Source organism: Schistocerca piceifrons, chromosome 7 (genome assembly GCF_021461385.2).
Source record: "Schistocerca piceifrons isolate TAMUIC-IGC-003096 chromosome 7, iqSchPice1.1, whole genome shotgun sequence".
Lineage (NCBI taxonomy): Eukaryota > Metazoa > Arthropoda > Insecta > Orthoptera > Acrididae > Schistocerca > Schistocerca piceifrons.
In genome coordinates this window covers 443,554,967-443,570,854 of record NC_060144.1, presented here as the reverse complement: position 1 = coordinate 443,570,854, position 15,888 = coordinate 443,554,967, and the positions used below count along the sequence as shown (strand labels likewise).

Sequence of the window (15,888 nt, the reverse complement as noted above, 5' to 3'; positions counted from 1 at the left end):
ACTGCAACGAATTAAAATCAGATATTAGGTTTATTTGCTTTTACTTATGACTGCTAATAAATATAATAGCGTAATTAATTTACGTGTCACTTTGCAGATACGTGTCTGCTGTGGTAGTACGCCCTGAAATCCTCGCAGAACAACAAAAACAAAGTGGTGCAGCACACGATTGAAGTGCAAATGGACTGCACCATTTTCTTTTGGCTGCTATAGTGGCGTGCTGCGGTAGTCTGGTGCGGTAATTTCTGTGGATAACGGCGTTGCAGATCTGTATACGCGAACGAACAAAAAAATAGATGAGGACTGGGTCCACAGCCTTAATGCGATTACTGATTCATATCGGTACACATTGTGCACGAAGTATTTATTTTTTATGCAGGTTGATTTATTGTGCTTGCCATTTGGTTCATGAATACGTACAAACTAAACAACAGTGACAGAGTATCATCTGTATTTCACTGCAGTGTAGATTTCAGCTAACAGCGCAGCTGTCTTCAGTGCTAAGACCGCAAAAATAACATGAAAATAAGACACTGATAAAGCACACTAACCATGAACCAAGTTGTTGTTGTACAAAATTCCAACGTTAGTAGCATACATTGACGTTAAAATCTACACTGCGAAGTGAGCACTGTGTACACTGGAAATATGACTTAATGTTTGAGCTCAAATGTTGCTTTTCGACATTTAATACATAGAGGTGGGAGCGCTATGCTGAGTGTGTCACTCCTAGGTCGCCATATTGCCTTTTATTGAAGAGGTGGCTTTCAAAAGCTCCCAAAAAGGGTGCTTCTCGTTACCACTCGCTCACCGAGCAACAAGGTGCGAAGAGATTTCTGATGGCCACGTCCTACATAGAAGGCGTGGTGTCGACGTAGGAGGGGTGCATTCAACCTAGCGGACCCATCCCCGTGTAATAATGGGCGACGGTGTACCATGTTAGTTGAAACCGTACAACTGAAAACCTAAGCCGTCTTGCCAGTATTTACAGAGTGTTGACTCTGTAATGTAGTTCTTAACATCAATGTTCTCTGAAATCTGTTAACAAGCATATTATGAGCATTTCACTGTACTTCAGTTCAGGTAGGTAGAATTTCAGAATTTCATTAGGTATTACCTGCATATATTTCTATTTGTGATTAAATTACGAATACAAATGCATGCAGATAATATGTAATATAATTAAACATTTTTTGATTATTAAATACAGTAAATACTGGACGATTATAGTTCCGTTGCCAGCTTGTTCTTTTTGTTTTAATATTTTATGCAGTAGAAAGTTTCACGATAATGTACTGCTGTATCGCATTATTTCCTCAATTTCTATTTTAATGTATATGTCTCCTGACAAAATAATATTTTATTATAATTATTTTGTTTAATGTTACTGTTATGTATAAAATTTTTTATCTTAATCAACTTTTTCATACATGAAAAATGGAAATACAGAGCGTTGGCCATCTTACATGGTGTAAACGGAGGTTAGTTGTGTAGGTCTCTAAACAAAGGTCCCAGTCTGATGGATGCTTCTACATGCGAAAGTTATATTGTAATATGCGCCATTGTAGCTATGTTGAGTCTCCATGACTACCTGTAATGCTTCTACATGCGAAAGTTATATTGTAATATGCACCATTGTAACTATGTTGTGTCTCCATGACTACCTGTAATTGTATGTCATTGTGCAAATGACATTTTATACACCTGTGACATGGTTCCAATGTGATGCGCTTTTCGAATACCTGATTGCTGCGTTAGTCTACTTTTTATTTCATAGTACTGATGATATCTCTGCTGTTAACTGAAATTTAGATCTTCAATACAATGGAGGTGGTATGTCGACCGATGTTATCTGTCCAGGATTATATCACGGTCGTGGGGCAAAATTAACTCCGTGGAGTCCCAACCTGATGAAACAACTATGACCTAGATCAAGCACATTTCCGAATAAAATTGATGAATTGTTGGAAGAACTGTATGTACGAAGTGTCATATGGTGATTTCTCTTAACCATTCCGAAGTAGTAATTAAAAATTTCTCCGCTCCACCATGACCTCAATATGTGAGAGTGAATCCTTACTATCTGGATCATCTTGTAACTGGCCAGTTACGAAATCACCACGACCGAGATACCTCTTGACATGCTCCCTGTGGAGCTTTATTACAGTTTAGCATTTTTATTCATTTACAACACTCCCTTGGTGTTAACGAGTTACGTGTCACGGCGTTTGGTTGTGGTTGGAGATGTACAATTCTGCCACAGCTCGCTACGTTTCTCTAGAGAACACCTTCCTGATTCTTTCTCCATATCTCCCTCTCGTAGCTGCTTTTAGCACCAATTCGTGGCTCTGTTGGGATGTTCTATTATTTTTAAGTTAAAATTGTAGGAAGTAGAAAGCACAACGTATATTTTAAGGGATGCCATGTTCCATTATGGACTTGCCCATTACGCTGTGTTAACACAAAATTTGTGTGTACTCTCTTTGATTACAGTCACACTATCACTTGCTGGTACATGACTCAAGTAGTGACCAAAATTCGTGTCTGCACACCACAAGTTGAACGGTGTGATTCTCGTAACAGTTGAATATTGTCGTCACAATCGTGGCCTTATACTTTATCCGCGCGTCCTGACTTATCGTTAATAAACAATTAATACAACTGTCTGTTTCAGAATGGCTCTCCTGACACGACCCTTCACTGTGGCTGCATCCATTAGACTCTCGATCAACAATAGTTCCCATGATAATTAACGCAATGGCCACCAGCAAGACGATGCACTGCTGCTCCCGCTACCAGATTGTCACCTACCAGCCAAAAAGTCCTATTTCCTGCCGATACAACGGAGCTTCCGGAAAGAGGCCTTCCTCGAATCATAGCAAAGAAAATTTTAGTGCAGCCTTGCTTAGTCAGCAGCAAGTGAGGATGTTGTTCCCGGGCGGGTGACGCCGTATCACGTTAACCAATCTCCGTAGTACCACTGATACGTGTCTTTCTGCCCAGATTGTACGTACCGGGACAGACTGCGCCAAATTACGAATGTATTCGATACCCATTTTAACGTAATTGTTTCATACTGATCCCTTGAAGAACAACAAACACCTTTAAGGAACGTGTCGTTTAATATGTTATCATTTTAAATGTTGCTGATCCAAAACTATTGTTTAAATTTCTGTCCTTAAAACGATTCTTTTTTTCCTAACTACAGCTATCCATTGACTCGATTATTATTTGCCGAGCGACAAGGCATGCTAATTAACATTGGACTTCATTGTAAACTAGAGGTAAATTAAACGGGAGTGCAATATTGCCAACAGCTGGTCTCGTATTCGGGGGGCGGACTACCGTTCAGTTCCCCGGGTAGCAATTGATATTTTGAATTTCTTTGTCTTTGGTTAAGGTAAATTCTGGGATGATTCCTTGTTGTGGATAATACACATTTCCTATGCCATCGTAGTACTATCCAAGATTTCGTTATATCTCTATTGGTCTCACCGTTGATGAGACGCCGAACTCTAATATTCCTCCCTTCCTTCCCTTGGAGCGTATAGCAAATGGAATTAAGTTGCAAAGTGGCTTTGATAGGATCAGAGTCCTGTTATTTGTAACAGCGCAGTGTGTTGACCACTCACATCTTCGCCGAGACATAAGTCACAACGCCCCACTCGGGACTAATGGGGCACGAACGAGTTATAACGGCCATTGATGTCAAAGCAGATATATTGACAGACATCTTACTGCTAAGATGAAGAGATGTTGAGTCAGATGTAGTAGCGCCGTTCAGGATGATCCTGTTTATTGTTGGCTTTAATGCTACAGCAGGGACTAGGATGTATGTAAACGGTCTACTGACGACGTAAAAGGGCTCTAATCAGCTGAGGAAACGGTGCTGGAGCGCTCTCTGACATTCTAACTAGGATTTACAGCTATCGTGCTATGATTGAAAGGATGGTCCCATAAACATTGATTATAATTTACTGGAAATATGCCGTCTGCTCTCGATGAAGAAATTAACTTAGCTTGTTTAATAACTGTTGCTGAAACTATCGAAACAAAACAAAAGATTCTTAGGCGTATCTAATATATGAAAATCTGACTCCCATTTTCACAATAACTTTAGTTGAGTGAAAGAAGATAGCAATGGTAGTTAGGTAAAGAACATGTAAAAATTATGTTTTTAATGCAATCAAATTGCTTGCAAAATTTAATGAATAAACAAGCACAGCACAAACGACATGAATTCTTTTATGCGGCTGCAGTAATGAATATGTTACTAAATGGTACACTGCATGCGAAAAGTGGCGCACAGCTTTCTTTCGCTATTTCACAAGCAACAGAAAGACAAGCTGGCTGACAATGGCAGCGTATACTGAGAGAAACTACTACAAAAAGACTATAGCCTCAAGTGTCGGTCAACACCACACAAGAGACTGGTGTAAGGGGTGGAGGGTATCTGATACGCAAAGTAGCACAGGGAAATTTTCACTATTTATGTTCATTCGGGACAGATAGGTGAAATAAATTGCACTTATGGTAATTCATTGCAGCTGTGGGCTGAACGTAACTGTACTCATTCATTTTACAGCAGGAACTAACAGGGATCTGGGCTCTTTGCCAATAATTCATTTCCTCATTACTAGAGGGAGAAATAGAGGGAAAGAGAGAGGGAGAGAGAGCGCGCAAAGTAAATTCTATAAGCATACGTGTATAAGTCAATCCAGAGCTACGAAGCTCAATACTTCTAACCTCTGCTTTTACATGGAGAACACAAATCAAACGTCTGCTGTTATAAATCCTTAACGTGCACGACCTCCCTTCACTTTCAGCCGCTGTCAGAACTAACGAAATTTTAGGTATAATAGCGTGTAGCATAGCATCATCAGTAGAATTAACTAAAGGATATTAAGTCGCATTTGGAGTAGTTCATCTACGATGATTTTCACGTCATCAGATAAATATTCCGCAGATATTTCAGCAGAAGTATTTATTTTGTGTTATTCGTTAAAAGACGGTTCGTTAACTCAGGTGAACATAGCATACCTAATTAGAGAGGACGATAAGCTTTCTAATCAGTGAAGATTTCCTAACCATAGTAGGTTTAATTTTAGGAAATAGGAAATGAAACCTTGCAGTTGTGATTATTTGTGTTCAATATCCACTCACGTTGAATAGGTATTCGATCTTTCTAGGTAGTGTCCTTGGGGCCTCTTGGGACTAAGTTCCTGTACAATGCCACTCGATTTCCTACAGTGGAAATCCAGTTTTGGACCTACCACTGTTTTTTTATTTTTTGTCTTTCGAACGGTTGGCAGTCTTGCCAGTTAATCAGGGATTCCATCCTTACGTTACAGCTTTTTATTTTCTTGTCCTTCGGCGATTTAGTTTCCATTCAAAATTGATGAAGAATGTTGGGTCTTCCCTATATCACCAGTGTTGATCATCTTATGATCTGATATATATATTCACCTGACGATGTTGTTGTAACCAGTCTGAGGCGTACAAGAAGAGGTTTCGTACAAGTAAAGCTGTTTCCTAGTTTCCAGGTTTCATTTTAAATATTTAATACTCTAAGCCATGTTTTATTTTTAGAATCTGCCTATATATCCTGAAGCAGTGTAACTTGTGGCGCGCAGATTGCCCGGACTATATTTATCCTGTATTTAAGAATGAGAGAACTTAACGATTTCCTACAAACTTCACACGTAATTTGAAACTTTCATGAAACTTTCCCACTGACGTCCCACACAAAATGATGAAAGGAAGGAGGTTTATCACTTACTATACTTTCGTTGTTTATGCAGTAAAACTGCAGCATCTGGCATGAAATTTTAATTTATCACTTATTTACCACTGAATCAATTCGCAGCCCGTTTTGCCGACAGCATAAATGAATACCCCCGAATGTACCTGAAAAATTACGCGATTACATGACACACTATTCGGGACATTTGATGTTTTATGCATGGGAATTCCATTGTTTAAGGAAACAGGTTCAATCAGGTTTCGGGAGATTACTGATGCTATACTAGACGACCTGCCCCATCGTGCAGATGAGACCCCACTGGGCTTCTAAGGCCTCTCGCGGCTCTGTTGTCATCCAGTCAACAAACACATCACGTGATCTGGGCTCAGTCTCTCACCACGTACTACTACTTCTTACTTTCTTTGGAAGAAATGAGAGATTGCCTGCATGTAACAAAACGTAAGTCACACATTGCAACCCAGAGGATGGCCTCTGATTGATGTCACTGGTCAGTTCTCTCTGCGTTCTGATGATATACTGGCGTAACAGAATGTTCAGATCGGGCGCCATGTGACTTTGTGAGGGCCAAAATTAAGATGTGTGTAACCTGACTGATTCTAGACATACTGTGCCAGGAAATTGTGACTGTCATCGGTCAGTAGCACTGACTGCGTATCGTATTAGCGGACAGAATGCGTAGTTCGTTCGCATGTTGATAAACTGTTGCACTGGTGAAAAGTACGTCAACTTTACCGCATCCTATAACATTACCTCACAAATGGAAGTATATCGTTCTTTGAATGATAACAGAGTAAAATAAGAACCTGCCTTTACTCAGTGGGTGAGATATCATCTGCCTTTGCGCTCAGTAAGGAAGTTCGCCAGCAACTTCTGGTGCTTGACTAACTGTTTCTTTTACTGTATGTTGACGCTATTACCTGTATAACAGATTCGTATACGCACCATCTCTTTTGGCTACTAAAATGCAAGTTTCAGTTGTTTAATGAAGTTAAAAATATAGACTTCAATCCCTTAGTGCTGTACTGCATGCCTGAGAGCATGCACGTCAAAGATTCATCTTTTTTTTCAGTTAAAAGGATTACTAAACTTTTGGAAGAATATTAGGTCCATTGAAAACAGTAACTGACACATATTAAACAATTTTAATATTTCTTTTAGACACAGTAACTGCTTTTACTTATGACCGGTTTCAGCGATATAATGGCTCTCTACTGAAACATTGTAATTAACAAACATATGATAAGTTGATATATGTTGTCCTGTATAACAACATATGCCCTGTTTCCGTCATCATACTGTGACTAAAGCCTCAAACACAACTGGCGAAAACGTTGCACAACACTGTATACGCTGTGGCGACAGTATCCATTCAAAGTCGAGGGTCCACGGCTTCAGAGTCAGTTTCACTACAGAAATCGGCAAATGTTAAAGGAAACAGGCTAACACTGGGATTAAGCAGAAAAGATCAGATAAAAAATAACTAAAACAACAATAACGGTACAAGTTTATGTACTATGAATTGGTGTATTTATATGTGGATGAGACATTACTGGATATGTATACCTCTAATTCTTAGCCAGAATTAATAATAATACTTATGTGTACATAAATATGTAATGTTTCTCATTGTCGTATAGATAAAAAATCAGTGTACTGTAGTGTCTAAATTGAGAAATTAAATAAAACGTATTTACGTTATTGGGAGACTATCTTCAACGCTTTCACCGCTATCCGTACGCCGATTTTCCCTGGACTCCATGGCTCTGTGGTGTATATTCTTGTGGGTGGTAACTAAACTACTCTGTTATTTTTTCCAGAGAAGTACGTTTTTCCACTTACACAACTTTTTGCTCTCTCTCCTGAATTGTGATTTTAAATTCTGTATTTTTTTCCATGTGTTATGATATTTGGCACTTTTTTGCCAAATGGGACATAGAATTCCTCTTTCTGTTTCTGTTTTTGTAGTCTAGGCCTGTCACATCCCACAGATACAACCTATTTCCAGTCTCCTAACTAGAAATTGACTCTAAGGGCGTACGGACCACAGTAAGTCCTGTAACATTCTCACGTGTTCCCTGTTTCGATAAGGAACCTGAGGCTTGCGGCGTTTGTATCACGACGTTCGTGTAGCACGAGAAAAATGTCGCGGAACATTCCTGAAACATGTCCCGCTACACGTTTTCAGCTACTTTGTCGCTAGGTGTGTAAGAGGCTTAAGACTTACCGTTTGTAAGGATGGTGAGTGCATAGCTGTAAAGACTATCGTAAAAAACCTTCGTACTGTATGTAGAAGAAAGAATACTTTTTTGTAACATTCGAGATTTGTGACTTACTTTTAGAAAATACATATTGGAAATCCTGAGAAGTATCGACAATGTTAAGTGGCAACCCCTGACGTTTCCTTCTTTCGTGCGCAGCCGGCGGGTCGCAGCCACCTGGAGGCAGTGCTGCCAACCAACTGGGAGGCGGAGGGTCCGCCCCCTACTTCGACAGGTCGGCGTCGCGCAACGTGACGGCCCTGCTGGGGAAGACGGCTTACCTCAACTGCAGGGTCTACAACCTCGGCAACAAGACGGTAAGCCACCCAGCCGCGAGGCGTTTTGCTACATTTTCTGACACGCTTCCTGATGCCGTATCATGTGCCTGTGGCACAGTGGAATGACTAGAGCCCGGATTATAAGTAATTACATACTCTTTTCTTTTATATGTACTTTAGTTATAACAAAAACTAAAATGCTGATGAATTACAGTAGAAGGATACTTATTTCAAATTTTTCCGAGGAGCGTTCCTCCTTTTATTCTGCGCCAGTTTCTGTTGAAACAATACGGAATTTGTTGTGGGACTTCCTGGAATGTTTCCACTTCATGAAGTTTTGATAGGTGGTGACTCTCTACATAGTCTTCAGAAATAGTGTCTGTAACAGAGGAGATTTCCAAGCAGAGTTTTTTTTGGAAAACCAGAATTGCTGATAATCATAGGCGCTTTCATAATGCCCACAGACAACTGGCAGCGAACAAAAGTGTGGTGAGACGTTAGGCGAGGCGTCTGCCATAATTGCAAACGAGATGGCGTTAAGCTGACCGATCACCCGCGTTTCTATCGGCCGCACGCTGCTGCGACTCCGGCAATGTTGGAAAACTGTAATATGAGGTGATCGACTGATCACATTCAAACACCTCGATACACCGCGGGACGTCTCTGTTGGTAATGGTCAGTATACTTCATTGATCTGTTCTTCCTCATCCACCCTATAGCCTGGGCCTCGCGTTGTCTGGGAAGCAGTACCTGGATCATATGGAGGTTATTGAAACACCAAAACACTGTCTCGGACGCTGGCCAGTAGTATCACACGACGCGGGCGTAGGGCCTTTCGAGTGAGGCGGCGTGAGGTTGTCGCACTGAACAAAGATTATGTTGGAAAATCGGGTTTTTTAGTCAAAAAGCAGGGAATAACATGGTATACTGGAAGCCTGAGTACGACGAACCTCCTTTCAGAAAAAAATGTGTAGCATTACTTATTGAATGCCATTAATTTTATATATTTTTAGGAATAATACACATTTCACAGGATACTAAAGAATTTTTCGCATTTTAATATTTTTGCGGAGTTGTCTTCCATTTTCTAAGCCCCATACAGGAAAAATTAAAACTTTCATTACTGTGTTTACAAACCAACAGCAGCCAAACAGGAAACGAACGACTAGACAGATTGGAGTTCACATCATTAATCATTGTTTATTGAAACATATGTATTTAAGAAAAATAACTTAAATCAGGTCGGTTAACAGGATCAAAAACAGCACTCTGAAGTTTTCAAATTTAAGAAATTATACACCTTCGTTTAGTGGCAGTTTAAACAAGGCAATAGTTAAAGTCAAAATCTGTATCTGACAGCGGTTCTTAGATTTAACGCTCAGAATTTCCAACTCTACGAACCACAACTCACAAAATGCTTCAACAAATCAACAAATAATTAACATTTGGAAACAGATATGGCTCTTTAAGACTCTTCTCAAAAGGTTAAAAAATTAATACCTGCACAGGAAGGCAGACTAACTTATAGCTGCCTCAAGACAACTTGGAAAAAAACCTCTTAAAATACACCTCTAATTTAATAAAGTAAACAGGACGGCACCCGTGGTCTTGGGGTAACGTGCTTGAGTGATAATCTAATAGGTCTTCGGTCCCGGGTTCGAATCCCGCCGATGCCTAAATTCTGATTAATAGTCATCATTGGCGGCCGAAGACTTCCGGCATAAGAAGTCACCCTCATTCTGCCAACGGCATCGTCAAAGAGGGCGGAGGAAAGGCTAGAGATTCAGGGCACTCTCTTGTCCGTGGGGAGTGAAATTGCCTCTAAAGGTGGAAGAACCAACGAGGATCAACGGTATAACGATGCAGAAGGCAATGGAAACCACTGCATTAAAGACACGTAACGTGTATTCACAGCACACAAGGACTATAATTTAATAAGTGTCGTGATGATCTCTCCTTTGGCAAAAGATTCCGGAATAGTCCCCCGATCGGTCTCAGAGAGGGGACTGCCAAGGGGAGGTTACCTTGAGAAAAGATTGAATAATCAACGAAATAACAACGTTCTACGAGTCGGGGCATGGAATGTCAGAAGCCTGAACGTGGTAGGGAAACTAGAAAATCTGAAAAGGGAAATGCAAAGTCTCAGTCTAGATGTAGTAGGGGTCAGTGAAGTGAAGTGGAAAGAGGACAAAGATTTCTCGTCAGATAAGTATAGGGTAATATCAGCAGCAGCAGCAAATGGTATTACGGGAGTAGGATTCATTATGAATAGGAAGGTAGGGCAGAGAGTGTGTTACTGTGAACACTTCAGTGATAGGTTTCTTCTTATCAGAATCGACAGCAAAACAACACCAACAACGATAGCTCAGTTGTGCATGCAGACGTTGCAAGCTGCAGATGAAGAGATATAGTAAGTGTATGAGGATATTGAAAGGTTGAAACACTATGTAAAGGGAGACGAAAATCTAATAGCCATGGGGGACTGGAATGCAGTTGTAAGGGAAGGAGTAGAAGAAAAGGTTACAGGAGAATATGGGCTTGAGACAAGGAATAAAAGAGGAAAACATTAATTTAGTTTTCAGGAATCACAAGAAAACGTAGTATAGTTGGAAAAGGCAGAGTTATGTGGGAAGATTTCAGTTAATTACATCATGATCAGAGAGAGATTCCGTAATCAGATACTGGATTGTAAGGCTTACCCCGGAGCAGCTAGCAGATATAGACTCAGTTCAGAACGTAGTAATAATGAAGACTAGGCTGAAGTTCAAGACATAGGAAGAATCAATACGGAAAAAAGTGGGTTACGGAAGTACTAAGGAATGACATAAACGCTTCTTGTTCTCTAAGACTATAGATACAGCAATAAGGAACAGCTCAGTAGGTAGTACAGTTGAATAGACATCCCTAAAAAGGACTATAACAGAAATTGGGAAGAAAAACATAGGTACTAAGTAGGTAACTAGAAAGAAACCACGGGTAACAGAAGAAATAATTCAACTGATCGATGAAAGGAGGAAATACAAAAATGTTCCAGAGACTCAGGTATACAGAAATACAAGTCACTGAGGAATGAAATAAATAGGAAGAGCAGGGAAGCTAAGACGAAATGGATGCAAAAAAAATGTGAAGAAATCGAAAAAGGAATGATTGTCGGTAGGATTGACTCAGCATACAGAAGTTAAAACAACCTTCGGTGTCATTGAAAGCAAGGGTGTTAACATTAATAATGCAACGGGAATTCCATTGTTAAAATGCAGAGGAGAGAGCGGATAGGTGGAAAGAATACATTGAAAGCCTCTATGAGGGGGAAGACTTGTCTGATGTGATAGAATAAGAAACAGGAGTCGATTCAGAAGAAATAGGGGACACAGTATTAGAATTTAAAAGAGCTTTGGAGGACTTAAGGACATATCAGGCAGAAGGGATAGATAACATCCCATCAGGATTTCTAAAATCATTGAGGGAAGAGCAACAAAACGACTATTCACGTTGGTGATTTGAATGTACGAGTCTGGTGGCATATCATCTGACTTTCGGAAAAATAGCGAAGACGCAAAAGCTGACAAGTGCGAGAATTATCGCAAAATAAGTTTAACATCTCATGCATCTTGTAAGCTCATGCTTACAAGAATAATTTCCAGAAGAATGGAAAAAATTGAGGATGCGCTAGAAGACGATCAGTTTGGCTTTAGGAAAGCTAAAGGCACGAGGGTGGCGACTCTGATGTTGCGGTTAATAATGCAAGCAAGACTAAAGAAAAATCAAGACGGGTTCATAGGATTTATCGACCTGGAGAAAGCGTTAGACAATGTAAAATTTTGCAAGATGTTCGAAATTCTGAGAAAAGTAGGGGTAAGCTGTAAGGAGAAACGGGTCATATACAATATGTACAACAGCCAAGAGGGAGTCATAAGAGTGGACGGCCAAGAACGAAGTGCTATTATGAAAAAGCGTGTAAGACAAGGATGTAGTCTTTCGCCCCTACTGTTCAATCTGTACATCAAGGAAGTAATCATGGAAATAAAAGAAAGATTCAGGGGTGGAAATCAAAATTCAGGGTGAAAGGATATCAATAATACGCTTCGCTAATGATATTGCTATCCCGAATGAAAGTGAAGTAGAATTACATGATCTACTGAATGGAATGAGCAGTGTAATGAGTACAGAATATGGATTGAGAGTAAATCGAAGAAAGACGAAGGTAATGAGAAGTAATAGGAATGAGAAGAGCGGGATACTTAATATCAGGATCGATAGTAACGAAGTAGCTGGAGTTAAGGAATTCTGGTACCTAGGCAGGAGAATAACCAGTGACGGACGGATCATGGAGGTTATCAAAAGCAGACCAGCAATGGCAAATAGGGCATTCCTCGCCATGAGAAGTCTACTAATATCGAATATCGGCATTAATTTGAGGAAGAAATTTTTGAGAGTGCACGTTTGGGTACAGCATTATATGGTAGTGAAACATGGACTGTGGGAAAACCGGAACACAAGAGAAACTAAGCATTTGTGATGTGGTGCTACAGACGACAGTTAAAAATTAGGTGGACTGATAACGTAAGGAATGAGGAGGTTCTGTCCAGAATCCGAGAGGAAAGGAATATGTGGAAAACAATGATAAGGAGAAGGTGCAGGATGATAGGACATCTGTTAAGACAGGAGGGAATGACTTCCATGGTACTAGATGGGGCTATAGCAGGCAAAAACTGTAAAGGGGGCAGAGATTGGAATACATCCGGCAAATAACTGAGGTCGCAGATTGCAAGTGCTAATCTGAGATGAAGAGGTTGGCACAGGAGTTGAATTCGTGGCGGGCCGCATCAAAGCAGTCAGAAAAACGATGAAAAAAAAAGCAGCTGCTCAAATTTATAGAGCTGCCTTCAGACAGACAGAGCCAGTTTCTTAAATCTCGCCCCATTGCGCAGTTATGCAATTAATAACAGAACGAGTGTGCACAAAAATTGTTCAAATGTGTGTGAAGTCTTATGGGACTTACCTGCTAAGGTCATCAGTCCCTAAGCTTACACTCTACTTAACCTAAATTATCCTAAGGACAAACAAACACACACACACACACACACACACACACACACACACACACACGCACACGCACCCATGCCAGAGGAGGACTCGAACCTCCTCCGGGACCAGCCGCCCAGTCCATGACTGCAGCGCCCTAGACCTCTCCGCTAATCCCGCGCGATGAGTGTGCACAGACTGATATAACTTTCTTCAGGCAGACAGTGAAAATTCTCTTAAGGTATATCCTAGGAAACAAATAAGTGATTCAAATGGTGAACGTGTATGGATAACGTCTCGAGAACGCCATTTAAAGAGGAGAACCAATAATTAGTACTCAGAACCAATTTGTAACAAAAGGTAAACATATAAGTAAATAAATAACTAAAAGGTGAGAAAAGCCCACCATATGAAAACATTTAAATATCAAAGAGTGGAACAATTATATCTTATCAGCTGTAACTAGTCGCGAAACACAACTCAAACCAATTTATCGGATCGGAAAGCTCCTTGCATAACGAGGTTTCCACCGGGAAGAACCAACAGAAAATTCAAATAGCCAAGAGAACACCAGTATTGCATCTTCTGTTAATACCCGTGCCCACAACTATTAAATAGAAAAGACATTTGCCGGCCGGAGTGGCCGTGCGGTTCTAGGCGCTACAGTCTGGAACCGAGCGACCGCTGCGGTCGCAGGTTCGAATCCTGCCTCGGGCATGGATGTGTGTGATGTCCTTAGGTTAGTTAGGTTTAATTAGTTCTAAGTTCTAGGCGACTGATGACCTCACAAGTTCAGTCGCATAGTGCTCAGAGCCATTTGAACCATCAAAGAAAAGACATTTAAAGGGCTTCTAATCACTCCACAGCACGTCAACTTTGGCCTAACGGCACCTAGTGACCACGGGCTCTGCGCAGCTTATCCTCCTATTCACACTGTTGGGCCATTTAATTTTTCCTGTAGTCTCTCTAATTTTCCATTGTTGCATCCTGCCGTGTACCAGTTGCGGGAGGCGTTCATACTACAAATCAGGTGTGCTGTCCCGTGTTCCGGTTTAACCAACGTACGTCGCTGCTATCACTACGAAGTCTGTAGACGTATAGAGCTTTCTTGGAGCTGCTAAGAAATGTTGACTCAATTCCTCGGAAGAGCAGTATATCCCCCACATGGTCTAACGTAAAGAGGACTAGCAACAAGTAGTTTTTCCCCGGATCATTCTCATATTTTGTCTTTGCTATGAGATACAGGCATCAGTGTTACTGATAAAATGTAAACTAGAAGTTAGATTAAGAAAAGAAGATATAGAAAATTAGCCGGCCGCGGTGGTCTAGCGGTTCTAGGCGCGCAGTCCGGAACCGCGCGACTGCTACGGTCGCAGGTTCGAATCCTGCCTCGGGCATGGATGTGTGTGATGTCATTAGGTTAGTTAGGTTTAATTAGTTCTAAGTTCTAGGGGACTGATGACCACAGATGTTAAGTCCCATAGTGCTCAGAGCCATATAGAAAATTACCTTCAACTATTTACAAACAGTTACGTACCCAAAGGAGTAAGGGACGTAGGTCGGCCCAGGGAACAACGGAGCTAGGAAGCTGAAACGGACAGGTCCCTCGAACCTACTCCATTAAATTAAATGATGACGATGTTGACGACGAGGAATCTGGCTCTCCAGTGATTTTTTAAAACAGACAAACATACAATAGAAAATACGTTCATTGTTTGAGGGCCAACAGTATGTCACGGCTTGTGAACTATAGACCATAATCAACTTCTTTTCCTTCTGATCGTGCGTGTATTCTTGTGTGTTTATAATGAAACATTTGCTTAAGGTATGTTACGCTGCGGAGAGTAACTGTGTATTATGGAGACAAGTCGATCTTGTCTTCATCAGGCAGTCTCAGGAAGTCTCTTTACTGTAAACGTAATAGTTCTCCGCAGACATACAATAACTGACTACAGACGATGGTTTACCGACTTCGTTAAATGAATGAAGCGGGTTAAGTACACTTAGTTCCAGATGCTAAACAAAGTTTTTTTCTTCGTTGTTGTTGCTGTCACTGTTGTCATTGCATATTATGAAGAGATCGATATAAGGGTCGTTTGGGTCCGTAAACTATCGATATCTTGCCTTACAAGTATTTTAAAATCATCTTTCTGGAGTTCCGTTACTAGTGTAGAATCGTTGGCTTGTTCCAGAAAAACTTCTGAATGATGTTTGTTCATATACTCTGGAATGAGGTTTCGCTCAGCAATATTCTCACAGCATCGATTCCGTGAGTATTTTAGAGAAACTCTCCTTCTTACCTTGTCAGACTAGTACGCATTGAACGAAGAATCTCACGGAGAAACAATCTTGTTGCAGCGAAGAGGATTCTTCAGAATCAATCTCTTGTCCTGATTTGAATTATGCGCTGTTTTTAAATTTCTGAGAGGGTTTACAAGTAGATGAGAGGCTGAATTAAACGTCTGGGGATGGTGTTTCTCCGACAGACATTTAATTATCTCTCTTTTTTTCCCCTTCAGTGTTCTCCCTTTATCTTTCCACTTTGATCTGACATACTTCGTCTAAG

The 15,888-nt window shown here is 40.6% G+C and overlaps 1 protein-coding gene across 1 annotated transcript in view; it reads left to right on the top strand.

The window, feature by feature from the left end:
- The first annotated feature begins 7,927 nt into the window (after positions 1 to 7,927).
- The window catches only part of LOC124709000 (zwei Ig domain protein zig-8-like), a 546,965-nt gene continuing 539,004 nt past the window's right edge, over positions 7,928 to 15,888 (top strand). The window contains exons 1-2 of the mRNA XM_047240633.1: positions 7,928 to 7,964; positions 8,182 to 8,339. Of these exons, the coding sequence (XP_047096589.1) occupies positions 7,928 to 7,964; positions 8,182 to 8,339 (195 nt within the window). The remainder of the gene's footprint in view (positions 7,965 to 8,181; positions 8,340 to 15,888) is intronic.